Source organism: Mesoplodon densirostris, chromosome 3 (assembly GCF_025265405.1).
Source record: "Mesoplodon densirostris isolate mMesDen1 chromosome 3, mMesDen1 primary haplotype, whole genome shotgun sequence".
NCBI lineage: Eukaryota > Metazoa > Chordata > Mammalia > Artiodactyla > Ziphiidae > Mesoplodon > Mesoplodon densirostris.
The window spans coordinates 144,794,282-144,810,270 of NC_082663.1; the positions used below are offsets into that span (position 1 = coordinate 144,794,282).

At 42.0% G+C, this 15,989-nt stretch overlaps 1 protein-coding gene across 1 annotated transcript in view; it reads right to left on the reverse strand.

The window, feature by feature from the left end:
• Positions 1-1,038: 1,038 nt before the first annotated feature.
• ADGRE3 (adhesion G protein-coupled receptor E3) overlaps positions 1,039-15,989 on the reverse strand; it is a 39,240-nt gene continuing 24,289 nt past the window's right edge. Inside the window, exons 11-15 of the mRNA XM_060094472.1 lie at positions 15,538-15,604; positions 15,229-15,320; positions 13,258-13,426; positions 9,141-9,236; positions 1,039-1,056 (exon numbers count right to left, since the gene is read on the reverse strand). Coding sequence (XP_059950455.1) covers positions 1,039-1,056; positions 9,141-9,236; positions 13,258-13,426; positions 15,229-15,320; positions 15,538-15,604 — 442 coding nt within the window. The remainder of the gene's footprint in view (positions 1,057-9,140; positions 9,237-13,257; positions 13,427-15,228; positions 15,321-15,537; positions 15,605-15,989) is intronic.

Genomic DNA, 15,989 nt, shown 5'->3' on the forward strand with positions numbered 1-15,989 from the left:
GGGCCTCTCACCGCTGTGGCCTCTCCCGTTGCGGAGCACAGGCTCTGGACGCACAGGCTCAGCAGCCGTGGCTCACGGGCCCAGCTGCTCCGCAGCATGTGGGATCTTCCCAGACCGGGGCACGAACCCGTGTCCCCTGCATCGGCAGGCGGACTCTCAACCACTGCGCCACCAGGGAAGCCCCTCATCTTCTTTTTTTTAAAAAAATATTTATTTATTTTTGGCCGCATGGCACGGCTTGAGGGATCTTAGTTCCCCGACCAGGGATTGAACCTGGGCCCCTGCAGTGAAAGTGCAGAGTCCTAACCACTGGAACACCAGGGAATTCCCATTGTCTTCTTCTTTTAAGGACACCAGACATATTGGATTAGAGCCCACCCTGACGACTTGATTTAATTTAATTACCTCTTTGAACACTTTATCTCCAAAGTCTTCACATTCTGAGGTGCTGGGGGTTAAGACTTTAACATGTGAATTTTGGGAGGGGGGGCACAATTCAACCCACTAAATACCAGAGGTGTCCTTCCCAGTCATTGTGCTAATCAAAAACACTCCCTAGAGGGCTGGTACTACCCCCAGCTGGGCACAACTCAACACATCAATCTCTTTAGACAATCCCTGCATTTGTGTCCAGAGGTGGGTACAAGCCAATCAATTTATTGATCAACAAGTGCCCTTGACTAATAGCACAATAATTCCTGTTTTGACTGAGAGCAGGGGATTAAGGCAAGGAGGCTCTGAGCAGGGGAAGCAGTGGGAGCAGGGGATTGGCATTCACTTCACTTCCTGTTCCCTCTGTACTTGTCTCCTCCCACCTCCACACCTGCCCCCCAACTCATCAGTATCGAAACTAACCCTCCATATGGCCCCATAGACTGCAGAGTGGGTGGGCATCCTGTTCTAAGCCCTCTACCCAGGGGAACTTTGGCCCAAGCAACTGTTTTTCTGGGGTAAGGGGAAGTTTCCCCTTTTCAGAAGAGGAAACTTCAGTTTCCCCGAATATGTGTGTTGAGAAATGGGAAAGCAGGGGGGCTGTGGTCACACCTCTGAGTCATGCTGTGGGGGAATGGTCCACAGTGGAGCTGGTCTAAACCTATCTCCCTTCTGCATCTCTCATGATTGTCTAATTTCAGGTAGAGAGGAAAACATGAAGGAGGTCTTCTTTACCTCTTTTTTTTTTAAAAAAATTATTTAATTAATTAATTTATTTTTGGCTGTGTTGGGCCTTCGTTGCTGCCATTGGGCTTTCTCTAATTGCGGCGAGTGGGGGCTACTCTTTGTTGCGGTGCAGAGGCTTCTCATTGCGGTGTCTTCTTCTGTTGTGGATCATGGGTTCTAGGCACGCGGGCTTCAGTAGTTGTGGCGCACGGGCTTAGCTGCTCCGCAGCAAGTGGGATGTTCCCAGACCAGGACTTGAACCTGTGTCCCCTCTATTGGCAGGTGGATTCTTTTTTTTTTTTTTTTTTTTTTTTTTTTTTTTTGCTGTACGTGGGCCTCTCACTGTTGCGGCCTCTCCCGCTGCGGAGCACAGGCTCCGGACGCGCAGGCTCAGCGGCCATGGCTCACGGGCCCGGCCGCTCCGTGGCATGTGGGATTTTCCCGGACCGGGGCACGAACCCGTGTCCCCTGCATTGGCAGGCGGACTCCCAACCACTGCGCCACCAGGGAAGCCCGACAGGTGGATTCTTAACCACTGTGCCACCAGGGAAATCTCTCTTTACCTCTTTGGGTCTAGGTGACCAAAGGTTGGGCATTCTTGGTGGTTAAAAAAAAAAGCCATGATTAGTCAAGCATATATTGTGCACTAGATAGATGGAGTAGCTCTCATTTAATCTTCACGATGATTTTGTGAGGCTGGAATAATTACCAACCCCATTTTATAGCTGGGAAAACTGAGGCCCAGAGGGGTCTCATGGCTTGTCCGTTGTCATTTAGTGGATGAGTAGCAGAGCTGGTATTTGGACTCAGTCTGTGCCTCCAGGGGTTGATGTCTCTCTGTAGCACCCGCTGCCATTCAAGGGGCTGTCTGTAAACCTGAATTATCCCTGAAAACTCTAACCTTGTAGCTCTTGCCTTAGCCCACAGTTATAGGAAAGGAACAACATGATATGATAGAACAGACATCCTGGACTGAGATAAGAGAGCAGGAGTTGGGTTCTGGGTCTGTTGATAATCATCTCTGTGGCTCTCTTGGGGCTATTACAATAACGCAGGTGAGGGATGATGGGGACCAGGGAGCTAATTGTGAAGGCAGGAAGAATTCTAGATCTATTTTGAAGATACAGCTAGTGAGATTTGCTGATGAATTGGATGTTGGGTGTGAGAGAAAGAGAAGCCTAAAGAATGACTCCAGGTTTTCAGCTTAAGTAGTAGGAAAGAAGGAGTTATCGTTACTAGAGATGGGGAAGAAAAAATACTTATGCTAACAACACAGTTAAATTTAGGTGGTTCATGAACTCCTGCCGAGTTCTAAGAACTTCTCTTGGGTCAAGGATGGAATCTTGTATGTAGCAGATGTGGTCATGCCCTGCTTATATCCTTAGTCCTCACATTTTCAGTGACTTCTGTTGGCCAGCAGCTGCCACTGGAAACCACCTTATCCGGCAGATGGCAGGTGAGAAGAATCAGGGGGAAAATGCTTCCTGGAACAATCCTCAACCAAAACCTGAACTTGGTATACACACGCCCCAGCTCCCTCTTCCCTCAGGTGAGATGAGTCTGAGATGCAGGTCCCAAGTGATTGCCCAGAGGTCCCTGCTGGGATTAAGCTCCCATCTTGTATTGGCTTCCTTTCTTCCCCTGATTCACTTCTTTGCAACCCTGCTGGTGTTCACCGGGATCACCTCCAAAATAAACTACTTGCATTAGAATCCTTGTTTCAGAATTTGCTCCTGGGGGAGCCCAAACTAAGACACTATGGGACAGGAGAAGATGAGATTGCAGTATGATTCTGGTTTTCCTGGGATGGAGGGGTTTCTGAGATGCAGGACTTTTAGTGTCAAATCTGGGAAAGTCCAGGGCAAACTGGGATGAGTTGACCACACTTATAGGAGGATAGTGTGGTGTTAGAGAAGCCAGGAGAAGAGAATGCTTCAAGAAGGAAAGGGGATAATGCATACGTAGATAAAATCATCACGTTGTACACCTTAAATATATACAAATTTTGTTTGTTAATTATATCTCAATAAAGCTGGAAAAAATACCTAAAAATACTTGATTGTCAAAAAAGAGAAGAAAGGAGGACCAACAGAGCAAAATGTGACCCAAAGGTCAAGTTAGAAAAGACTGAGAAGCCATCAGTGAACTTAGCACTGAGGAAGCATTTGAGACATTGAGTCATTCTTGGGTGTGTTGGAAGCAGAAATCAGACTGCAGTGGGCTGAGCAGTGAAGGGTGGGAGGAAGTGGGGACAGCAGGCTGTAAACAACTTTTCTAGAATTTTGGCTATGAAGAGAAGTAGATAGAATGCTTATTGTAGCAGGGGGAACTTCTGGGGTGGAAGAGACCTGAACATACTTCCTCCCTACTCTTCCAACCTCTACCCTCAATTATTCCCATAGTAGATCTCCTGGGTCTCCAAGACTGATCGTTTTCCTTCATGATTTTCATCTTTTGGCTTTTTTTTTGCTCTGTTTTTTTTTTTTTTTTGAGATATTTCTTCCACATGGTCTTCTAACCCACTAATTTGGCTCTTAACAGTGATCATCCTCTTCTTTAATTCATCCAGTAAAATTCATCTTTTTATTTATTCCCTTTTTATTTGGTTCCATAGTTCCATAGAATGTTTTGGTGCTGTACTTGAACCTCCTTGCATTCTTCTTGTTTAAAGTTGTTGTCTGTCTACTCCAGCAGCTCGATTTTCCTGGGTGACAATTATGTTGGACCATCCTCTTTTTGGCTGTTGGGGGCCTCTCACGGGCTGTCATTTTTCTTTGGGGCTCATGTGGGGGCTGAGAACTCTAAGTGGTGACAGTTTCCTAAGTGATGAAATGAGATGGATTCTTCACTGCAGGGGGTCTATGTGTGCACTAGGCAGGTGTGCAGGGGTGCCTCCTTGCTGCTCAATCTCCTTGCTTTCCCCTAGATTCAGGAGCAGAGCTCCTTTTGGAGTCCTTGGGAGCCAGATGGATCAGACACACACACACAGGAGTGATGCTGACCTTATCCCAGGATGTCTGTGGACCCTGGTGGGTCAGACTCTTCATAGGATGAACTGTGCCTGATTTCCACCCAGAGCATTCTTCAGCTTACCTTGGAACTTTCCACCTGGTGCATAGGGGAGACATTTCAACCCCAGATTTCCCTTTGGGGATTCCCCCCAGAGATATCACTCTCATGCCCACCCAGCTGTCATGGGTCCCAGCAGACTTTTGGTTCAAAGAGGCAGATATATTAAGGTAGAGAGTGGAGGGGAACTGAGATGTGTGCAGATGGCCATTTCCCTAGAATCTGCCATCTCTCTTTCTTTATCATGGGGGCCAGCAAACTATAGCGTTATGTGTGTGGGTCTCAAATCCTTCCTGAAGCCTGTTTTTGTATGGCCAGTGAGTTAGAGAAGGTTTTTGTATTTCTAAAGTGATATACACACATATCCCTTTACACACATGTCACACAAATGTATTTATTTCTGTCTGTCTATCTATCACCTGTCTATCTATCTATCTACCTATCTATCTATCTATCTATCATCTATCTATCTATCACTATATCTAGCCTGAAAAGTCTAAGATATCTGGCCCTTTACAGAAGAAGTTTGCTCATCCATTTTTTAAGGTATTTATTTATTTATCTATCTATCTATCTATTTATTTATTTATTTGGCTGTGTTGGGTCTTAGTTGTGGCATGCAGGATCTTTCATTGTGGTGCATGGGCTCTTTGTTGCTGCACAGGCTCTTCTCTCTAGTTGTGGTGTTCAGGCTCTAGAGTGTGCAGTCTCAGTAGTTGTAGCGTGCAAGCTCTCTAGTTGTGGTACATGGGCTCCAGAGTACGCAGGCTCAGTAGCTGCACGCGTGGGCTTAGTTGCCCCGCGGCATGTGGGATCTCAGTTCCCCGACCAGGGATCGAACCTGTGTCCCCTGCATTGGAAGGTGGATTCTGAATCACTGGACCACCAGGGAAGTCCCGCTCATCCATCTTTAGCATATTTAAATGCCACTGAGGAATGTGAGGATGTGAGAGAGATGGAAGACTCAGGAGAGAGAGGAGATAATCACTGGAGAAAGGTCCCCAAAGAGGCAGGAGGAGACAAGATCCAAAGCACAGCGGTGGAGGTTAGTTTCAAACAAGAAGAGGGACCCTCTCTGCCATTGTGGAAGAATGGAGGAGATGATGAGAATCAGTGGGGGAAGGAATCAAGGATGAGTGTGGATGTATGTATAATTGTAAAGGATGTCAGAAAGTTTAGGGAGTTTTCATAAGCTGGTGTTTATTTTCTCTGTGAAGTAGGAGACAAAGTCTTCTAACTTATATAGAGAAAGGGGATGCAGATTGAGGAAAGAACTGAAAAACTAGAACTCCCCATGTGGGGAAGTTGATCAGGGATAGGAAGAGTGAGTTCCAGGTAGCCTGGAAGGTCTTGTTTAGACCAGAAAACACACATTTGTTTTGGCTCCTAGCTGAGTGATTCTGAGAGCTCACTGCCTTGATGGAGAGCAGAGAAGAGACATCGTTGGTTCATAAGGAAGGATGCTTTGGACTGCGAGTAACAGATAACCTGACCCAACTGGCTTAACAAAAGGAGTTTATTTGTCTTACATATGAAAAAGTTCAAGGGTTGGTTCAGCAACACAACAGTGTCATAAAAGCCCAGATTATTTCTGTCTTTTCACTCTTCCACCCTTAGTATTTCCATGATATCTTCTCTCCAAGCCTCATATTATTATATGATAGCAGCTAAAAATAGGAAGTAATCGGCAAGCTCTTCTTGAATTTGTATTTGTTTTTATCAAGGAGAGAATATATGTTCCAGTAGGTGTTTCTTATATCTCAGTGGCTAGAATTGATCCAAATGCCCATCCCAAACCATTTGCTAGCAAATAAGAATAAGATCACTATGGTTAGTTTATACCAGGGTTTCTCAACCTCAGCACTACTGATATTTAGGGATGGACAGTTCTTTGTTGTATATGTGGGGGCTGTCTTGTGTATTGTAGGATATTTAACAGCATCCCTGGCATCTGTCACTTAGGTGTCAGTAGCATTCCCCCTTGCCCCAGTCATGACAACCAAAAATGTCTCTAGACATTGCCAAATGTCCCTAATGGTGGGGATAAATCACCTCCAATTGAGAATCACTGGGCTGAGACCAATCTCAATTGACCTCTGGACCCAGGTACAGTGCTGTCCCAAATATGAAAACAATCAAGGTTCTGTCAATAAGGAACATGTAATGGTGGTGATGGCTGCTAAGTAGACAATCCACAGTGCCTGCCATGATTGGATCAGTCCTGGATTTGGGTTTTCCCAGCTAAGTATAGAATCAGAATGAGGAAGCAATGGTGTTGAAAGCATGGGAGAGAATCATTTGACATGGTTGATCACGAGATTTAGCCTGGATAAGAGAGGAGGTAAAGATGATGGTTTGGAAGAAGCTGATGGTTTGAGGGACTAAATGAGTTTAAACTCATTTAGTTTAAACTCATAGTTTAGGATGAGAGAGAGTAAGAACCTGAAAAAAGGCCTTGAAAAGGCCTTCCTCATTTACAAAAAGTCCAGGGAATATTTGCAATGGTCATGATTTGTGTATCCAGGAACAAGCATTGATTGAACACATCAGTGGAGAGAAATCCAATTGAATACACATTTATTGACAGCCCATTATGCAGAACAAACACTTCAGGAAGTAAAGGTTAAGCACTTTCTCTCCAGGAATGACATGTATAATGATTCTCCTTGTCCCCACCTTCATTCTTTATGATGCCAACCAGATCCACATGTATGACTTTCCATGAGGAGCTGAATGTTCTAGTTTTAGTATTTTCACTTGTCCTGGAAAACATGCCCCACCCCCGCAAAATGTTTAGATTAAAGGTAGATGTAAGGATAAAACAAACAAACAAACAAACGAATGACAACAAAATAGAAAGAAACAGCAGGAGTGGGTTAAAGCCAGAAAGCTTCATCCAGCAGGCAGTGATGGCATGATATCCTAGCATTTTGGAATCCTAGGAAAGGTGTGGCATTCTTTAGCTTACAGTGGGAGGACCTCTCAAAAATCCAGGTTGAAGAATTCTTTTTTTGAAAAAAAGTTTGGAAATAGTATCCTACTCTAGAATTTCAGCCCCCTGGATGTTGGCTTTTGTCCATAAAGAAAGGCTAGACTCTAAGCTCCTTGAAGGCAGGTACTGTGTTGGTCTTATTGTTTTTTGTATGTCCACTGCCTACCATAGTGTCTTACACATTGTAGAACTCAACAAATACTCTCTTTGCCCCCAACAAGCTCCAGCTTGGTTTAGATGCCTCAGGCCCCACAGAGGAACAAATATCTCGTACAGCAGCCCATGAGGATAGGAATTCCTGACTCAGTTATAAGAGTCACTGTATGCAGGAAGTCCAAATCTATGCCTTCCTTCCTGGTATTTATGGTTCATTCACAGAATTTCCCGCCCAGTCAAGCATATGACTTTTCCCATAAACAGTATTCCCTGGTTATACAGCTGACCTTCCAATGTTATCAAATGTCTGGGGAACAGAGCTAGAAAGTTAACCCAAGATCAAATTTGTCTGTAAAAGACAGAGTGTTTTGTTAGCTTTTTACTCATACTCTGTGCATAAAAAAATAAAAGCTTCAGAAATTCTTTTAATTAAAGCAAATGTATTTCTTAAATGCAGCTACATATAAAATATATTATAAATATATAATATATCATATATAAACATATGATATATAATTCCCTTTTAAAAGATATACTCATTCAATTTCCACAATGTTAAGCAATAATAATAATAATAATAAATAATAATAAAGCTTTATTATTCATTGTGGGAAACCAGTAGCTGGAGTGTTGGCAGCTTTATTATTTTGGATTATCTGGGAATCGTTTCGAAGGTAACAACCAATGGTTAGCACCTACCACAATTTTACTCTTATTGAGAATGATTAAGCTTAATATATATAAAAATTTTTTCCAATCAGCTGACATGACTGTCCTAAAACTTTTGTCCTAAAAATGGTTCCATTTTCCTCTTGGTTCTTTTGGAAAGATTTAGAATGAATTCCCTTTCCCTCCCTCCAATAAGGAATAGATGTTTCTTCAATGACCTCAATATTTCCATGGCTGAAGAAAATCCCATATTTTCTCAAGAAATGTAGAAGACAATGTATCAGAAATTTCTCAGTTTTGTTTAGCTTAAAAATAACATATTCTAAGGCTCTTTGGCTAGCAGATGTGGTAGGCATGTACATGGAAGGCATAAAACCAAATGAGATTGGGAGAATTTTTATGGATTTTGAGCTTTGGAGCCCATTTGGCTCATCTAGTGACATGGTTTCTTACAAGTATATTCTCTCGTTTTTCTAAAAGAGCAATTAGGGGACAACTGTGGAGAGAAGTCTCAGATAGTACTGGGAGCTTATTCCTTGGTGCATTGGTCCTGAGTTAGCTCAATGGAAAAACAGACGAAAACCAGCAACCAAGTTCCAGAGAGGTTCACTTTCTAACAGGACCATTTCCTCTCCCAGGAAGGTCCCATTATCCATGCACTCCTCCTCTATAGGTATGTGGAGCATCTGGGGTGGGGTTCCTCTCCTGGATCCTTTCTGTGGTATCCACTAACTCCATGGGGCTCAAGTCCACCTCCCTTTAGACAGTGAGATTTCAGGGGACGATGACCACTCTTCTATGTCTATGATTGTAAGTCTCCCGCTAAAGGATTCTACCTTAGATGGTAGTGGTGCTGGTGATGTTTTACCCATACTTTAAATGACAGGAATATATAGAACAGCCAGCCTAAGCCCTGTTAGTGGGCAAGGAAGAGTCACTGAGAAACAATACGATGGGAATAAGGAATGCAAACCAAGTCATCGGGAAAAGAACTCTTCTCCATACCCTGCAAGAAAGGGAGTTTGTACTAAGACATGGAGAGGAAGTTCAGGGTGTCAAGGGGTAAAACATTAGAATAAGTCACAAGTCTTCTTACCTCACTGGGTTTTGAGTCAGGACCAAGCCTGCTGGAAAGTGTATGAGTCTCAGGCTCAGATTTAGATTTGATGATCTCGCCAAACCACTTTCGGACCTGGAACATCAAAGGAAATGCTAGGATTGTTTTTGTGAACAATGGAGAAGAGAAAAGTCAGTGAGTTAGAAAGACGATAGAGACATTATGAAAAACTTTTCCTACAAAATGTGGTATATGCATACAATGGAATGTTATTTATTCCTTAAAAAGGGATAAAATTCTGACACATGCTATAACATGGGTGAACCTTGAAGACATTACACTGAGTGAAATATGTGAGCCAGACACAAAAGGACATATATTGTATGATTCCACATGAATGAGATCCTTATAATAGTCAAATTAATTGAGACAAAGTAGAATACTGGTTACCAGGGGCTTGGCAGGGGAGAATGGGGCATTATTGTTTAAGGGGTACAGTTTGGGATGATCAAGATGTTCTAGAATGGATGGTGGTGATCATTGCATGACAATGTGAATGTATTTAATGCCACTGATCTGTACACTTAAGCATGGTTAAAATGATAAATTTTGTTATATATACTTTATCACAATAATTTTTTCATTTGTTATAGAAACTCAACAAAATATGCATATACAGGGCTTCCCTGGTGGCGCAGTGGTTGAGAGTCCACCTGCCGATGCAGGGGACACGGGTTTGTGCCCCGGTCCAGGAAGATCCCACATGCCGCGGAGCGGCTGGGCCCGTGAGCCATGGCCGCTGAGCCTGCGCGTCCGGAGCCTGTGCTCCGCAACGGGAGAGGCCACAAGAGTGAGAGAGGCCCGCGTACCGCAAAAAAAAAAAAAAAAAAAAAAAAAAAAAAAGCATACACAAAGGAAGAAAATAGAAGTCACACATAGTTCCTCAATCTAGCGAAAAGTCACTGATCATGTTTTGGTGGTATCCTTCCATGTGTCTTGGTTTGGGGTCCCCCAGAGGCAGACCCTGAGACAAGGGTTCAAGTGCAAAGAGTTCATTTAAGGGGTGATCCCAGGAAACACCAGTAGATCAGTGGGGAAGTGAGATTGAGAAGGGAAGGCAGCTAGTAAAGGATGCATAATCCTTTCCACTGTGGACATCTGGGGTTCCGTGTCACTCGGGGGCTCTGGAGACAACAGAGGACACACCTCAGAGTCATCCCACCTCAGGGACAAGGGAGCTGGGGTATCTATTTACCACCTCCCATCAGTCATTGGTTGATGGCTGCTCTCAAGGGCCATTACTCTCTGGCACCACCAGCTTGCCCTGTGTGTAAAGCAGGCATGTCCTGTGGGCAGTAAGAAGCCCACAGGCACAGAGTCACAGGTGTTTACAATAAGCAACCCTGGGCATGTAGAATATAATGCCAAAGTGCTATGAGAGAGCCATCAACAACATTTGCTACACCAAGGTTTCCAACTTTGGCACTACTGACATTTTGAGTTGGATCATCCTTTGTAGTGGGGACTATCCTATGCACCGTAGGATGTTTAGCAATAACTCTGGCCTCTACCAACTAGTTGTCAGTAGTACCCTTTCCCCTAGTTGTGACAATCAAAAGTGTCCCCAGACATTGATAAATGTCTTCCCTGGGGGTGGCAAAATTGCTTGAGAATAAGTGGTGTTTTCCCATATACACCATTACCCACAAGTAAATAAATATATAACATAGCATAAGCAATGAATATTTATATATGTTATATAAACAAAATAGAACCCTTCTGGAGCAACGTTTTGAAACTTACTCTTTCACTAATATATAAAAAATTTTTTTTAATTATTTATTTTATTGATGTATATTTGATTTACAATGTTGTGTTAGTTTCTGGTGTATAGCAAAGTGATTCATTTATACATACATATGTATATATTCTTTTACATATTTTTTTCCATTATGGTTTATTACAAGATATTGAATATAGTTCCCTGTGCTATACAGTAGGTCCTCATTGTTTATCTATTTTATATATGATAGTTTGTGTCTGCTGATCCCAAACTCCTAACTTATCGCTCCCTCCCCCTCCTTTCCCTTTTGGTAAAAATGTTTTTTTTTTTTTTCTATGTCTGTGAGTCTGTTTCAGTTTTGTAAATAAGTTCGTTTGTATCATATTTTAGATTCCACATATATTCACTAATATATTTTGAATAACTTTCCAGTCATAAAATATTCTTGTGCCCAGACAAAAATTAACATTTGAATGGTCTATGCCTATGCTCATCCTTTGTTCTCTAGGGAGTGTTTGCTCTGTCAGCTCAGTTTCTTCCTCTCTCTTATCCTCAGAGGAGCTGTTCTTCCTTTCCTAGTTTGGTTCTTTGGGCGTGTAGATGCAGAGTGAGGAAAAGAGGGAGAGAGGAAGGAGCGCACGAGAGAGAGAGAAGAGGAAGAGGAGGAGAAGGAGTGAGGAGGAGGAAGAAGAGGAGGAAGGGGAAGAAGAGTATCAGGAAAGAAAGAGTATCAGTCAGGACATGTTTTGCTGCAGTAACACACGACCCCAAAATCTTAGTGGCCAAGCTCAACAAAGCTCAGTTGGACTATGTGTCTTCTTCACGGTATTTGAGAAGTACAAATAAAGAACTTGAGTGATTTTGTATTTCTTCTGGCTGCTGGAATATCTTTATTTGGCCATTGCACCTCCTGGCCTGGATCATGTGGATCCAAGTTTCACTGGGGTTTCAGTCTTTTACATTATATTTAATAGTTGCATAGTATCTTGTTCTATAGATGAGTATAACTTAACTAAATCTAAGTAGAAGTATGTCAACATGGTTCAGTAGTATACAGCACGGTAGCATCTTGCCTAGGGTTCAATTCTAGAGCCAGCATGCAGTTCACATTACCCCTGAGCACCCTTTAGTAAGGAACAATCTTAGAGATTTATCTCAACAAGCCCAAAGCAGCCAGTATTTCACAAGTGGCAGATGCACACTGTTTCTTTTGTTCAGCTGCAGACACATGAATTGGCTTGTGTTTAGTAGCCATATTGAATACAAAATATATATCTTGAAAAACTGGAGGCTCACACTGTGAGATGCCTCAAGCACTGAGATGAACTGGGGGAAGAGTACAAATAAATCTTTTGCATTGTGCTCACTCAAGTGCATACATCCACTGAGAAGAGTTGCTTACAGTTTTCTTTGGCTGTACATGTAGATGGATGGGTAGATGAATAGAAGGGTAGGTATATGGACAGATATGTGATTAAGCAAACATAGCACAACATTACTTACAGAATCTAGATGATTGGTATGTGCATGTTCACTACATAATTCTTTCAACTTTTTCGTATATTTGAAAATGTTCATGATCAAATGTTAGAAAAACTATATTATTATGTAATTTCATTATAGAACTACTAAAACATTAGTGGAAATGTGTTTAAGAATTCGTGTTAAGGGGTGTGGTAGATTGCTTTACTGATCTCAGTTATTCACTCCTCTGTATTAGTATTACACCCTGTCTTAGCTTCGTGGTGAATGGAGTGTTTTTCTCCCATTGACTTTGGGCTTGGACATGGGATCTTATTTGGCCAATGAAATATTGGTGGAGGTGATGCAAACAGAAGCACCTTGAAATGGCCTTGCTCAGTAGAGCTTGCCTTCTTGTGATTTTGCCATTGTTATAAGAAGAACTTATGTTAGGGAGATGCTCCCCTCTCTCCCAAGCCTCAGGGTCACAAAGAGCAGACCTGAACATGATCTTCATCCTGGAACCAGGTCAAGCTGAGCCCAGACAAGATCAGCTGAACCCCAGTCAACCTGCAGACTCCAGAATACGAAAAGTAAATATTTGTGTTTAAGCCACTGAGATTTTTGAGGTTGTTTGTTACACGGCAATAGATGACTATTACACATGGGAAAGTTGAAGAAAAACATGGTATTTCCTTGATGTAGCAATTATTTACTTTCTGAAAGCCATTAATAAATTGATGTTTCTTACAATCAATTGCATCTCACAGTAGAGAAAATATAGGGAGTGTTTACGCACTACTCACAAGTGCCTATGAAAATTTAGAGAACGTGGATTTGAATGTTTATTAAACTATGTATCTCCAAATTTTTCTTAACTTTAAAACAATAAAGAAAGACGTCACAGTTTACCTGCTGGCTGAGGAGGCAGTAGACCAAGAAAATGAAGAAACCCTGAAGGCTGTTCATGATGGTGAAGAGGTAGGCCATGACACGGGCAGCTGGGCCCATCTGCAAGAAGCCCAGACACCATGTGCATCCCAGGATGAAGACCTGAGCTGTTGCTTTGAGTGTCAGCATCCTGAGGGGAGTAGTAATCAATAATGTAAAAAAGTTAATGATGGACATGAATACTCCTACAACATTGTTGTTAATGGTGAAGACTCTGGAGCTAGAATGCCTGGGTTTAAATCCAAGGTAGCACTAACTAACTGTGTGACCTTGGGCAAGTTACTGTCTGGCGTGGTTTTTTTTCTTTTTTTCTTTTGATCACATGGCTTGGGAGATCTTATTTCCCTGACTAGGGATCGAACCTGGGCCATGGCAGTGAAAGCGCTGAGTCCTAACCACTGCATCACCAGGGAATCCCTACTTTTCTGTAACTCAGTTCCCTAATCTTTGTAATAGTCCTATTTCATAGGGTTGCTGCAAAGATTAAACGAGACCTTAACATATGTAAAGTATTTAGGACAGTATATAGAGCAAAATTAGTACCATACATACATAAAGCATTCTAAAACTGCAAAGATAAAGCTCTTTATCTCTCTCTATATATATCATTTATAGATGGAGGGGTCATATAATTTGTTATTCAAACAGGGAGGTTTTTGAGATCAAAATGGGGGCTATTCAGGGGAACTATATTCAATATCTTGTAATAACCTATAATGGAAAAGAATCTGAAAAAGAATATACATATATATGTGTGTAACTGAATCACTTTTTTGTACACCTGAAACTAACAGAGCATTGTAAATCAACTATGTTTCAATGAAAAAGGAGTGCTGTTAATAATTACAATGCATCAACGAACATAAACTGGAACCATCCCAGGCAAACCAAGATGTAAGGTCACCCTACTTTTGTATCTATATATTCCTAATTTAAAAATATCATATTACCTAAGTGAGAAAAGCTAGTTGAGGAACAATTTGTGTAGTGACACTATTGTATGTGAGCCTGTCTGTTCTACAGAAAATGCACAGAAAAAGGCCTGGGGAAATATCAGACATATCATATCATGCAGTTTGTTACCCCTGGATTCCCTGGGAGGTAAAAGTAGCAGGAAAAGAAGGAGTAAGCAACTTTCACTTTTAACTTTATATATCTTGAAAACTTCTGACAAATAATAAACAAATAACAAATGTGTTATTGTTGTGATTGCAATGAAAACCTCAACAAATTACATGTCAAATTAAGATGGATGCTGAAAAATAAAAGAAATACTCATAGTACCCAATTTTTTGAAATAGTATTATACAAAATATATTTTAACCTAAATCCTCCCTGAACCTATTGCCTCTTGTGCTGTGTGGCCAAAGCTGTATTCTTCCATTCTCCTCTTCTTCCGTTTAGTGTTAGATCTCTTCGCTTTTTGAGATTTATCAAGGACACATGGCTACCCTGTTAGAGACTACATTTCCCAGCCTCCCTTGCAGCTAGGTGTCACCATGTGACCAAGGTCTAGCCAATGGGATATGAGAAAATGTGGAACTTGCAACTTCCATGTCAACTCCTCCCTACATATGGGATACTGAAAGACAATATCCTAGGGGATGGTGGGGCAACACAATAGAAAGAACGTGAGTCCCTGGATCACTCTGTGGAGCAGAGCTTCCCATTAACCCTGGACTGTTTACCTCTGGTCTGTGGCGTGAGAATGAAATAAACTTCTATTTCACTCCCTTTTGTGGGTCACAGAAATTTAGCCTGTACTCTAGTGAATACAGCTTCTCATTAATTGTGATAGTGGAAGATGGTAGTGGTCTTGCTAGTCCTTAGAGCCTGGTTGTGGGGTGTATGTCTGTGTCGATATGTAGGAGGGACCAGTAGGAAGTGAGTAGAGGAAAAGGGGGTTAGAAAATACCACTTGCTTCATCTTACTTTATATTCTGGATGGTTGACACTTCACTGTTGAGGGAGGAAAGTTTTCTTTTCAAAATCCAAAGAACCAAGAGAAAAAATACAAAATTCACCTGCAGGAATGACACAGACCATGTAGAATACAAGTTAAGATGTACTATGTCCACTGTAAATTGTACACAGCTCCTACCTCCCTGCACATGGGTTTGAATTGATAACAGGTGGAAAAATCAAATCATACAACCGAGAAAATATATGTCCCTTGTGCTATCTTGCACCCATGTCTGATGCTTCTTAGGTCAGGAACATCAGAGCTACATATTCACTCACACAGATAATGGCACAGACGGGGCCGAGGAAAGCCCAGATGAATTTCTGGTCCAGGTGGAGCCAGCAGCTGGGAAAAATGGGAAAAGGGACACAAAGAAAGATCAGAGAAAGCACATGAAATGGATATGAAATGACACCTTTTCCTAACAGATAATTTTCCAGTGTCTCCTGAAAATGTCAGCTGACAATGAAGGTTTTAATTGTTCACTCCCATGTGTTACTGCTACATTAAACATTTTACAGGCACAGTCTTGTTGAATTTTCACACTAGTATTCTGAAGGTGGGACCATGGAGGTGACCATTATCCCCATTTCACTACTGAGGGGACTGAGAATTAAGGACTTGAGGTCACAAATTATGGGAGAGATAAAGCTGGGACCTAACTGCAAAATTCTCCCCTTCCAGAGCCTTATACATCATTTTCCCCTGCCTCACTGGGAAAGAGATTAGA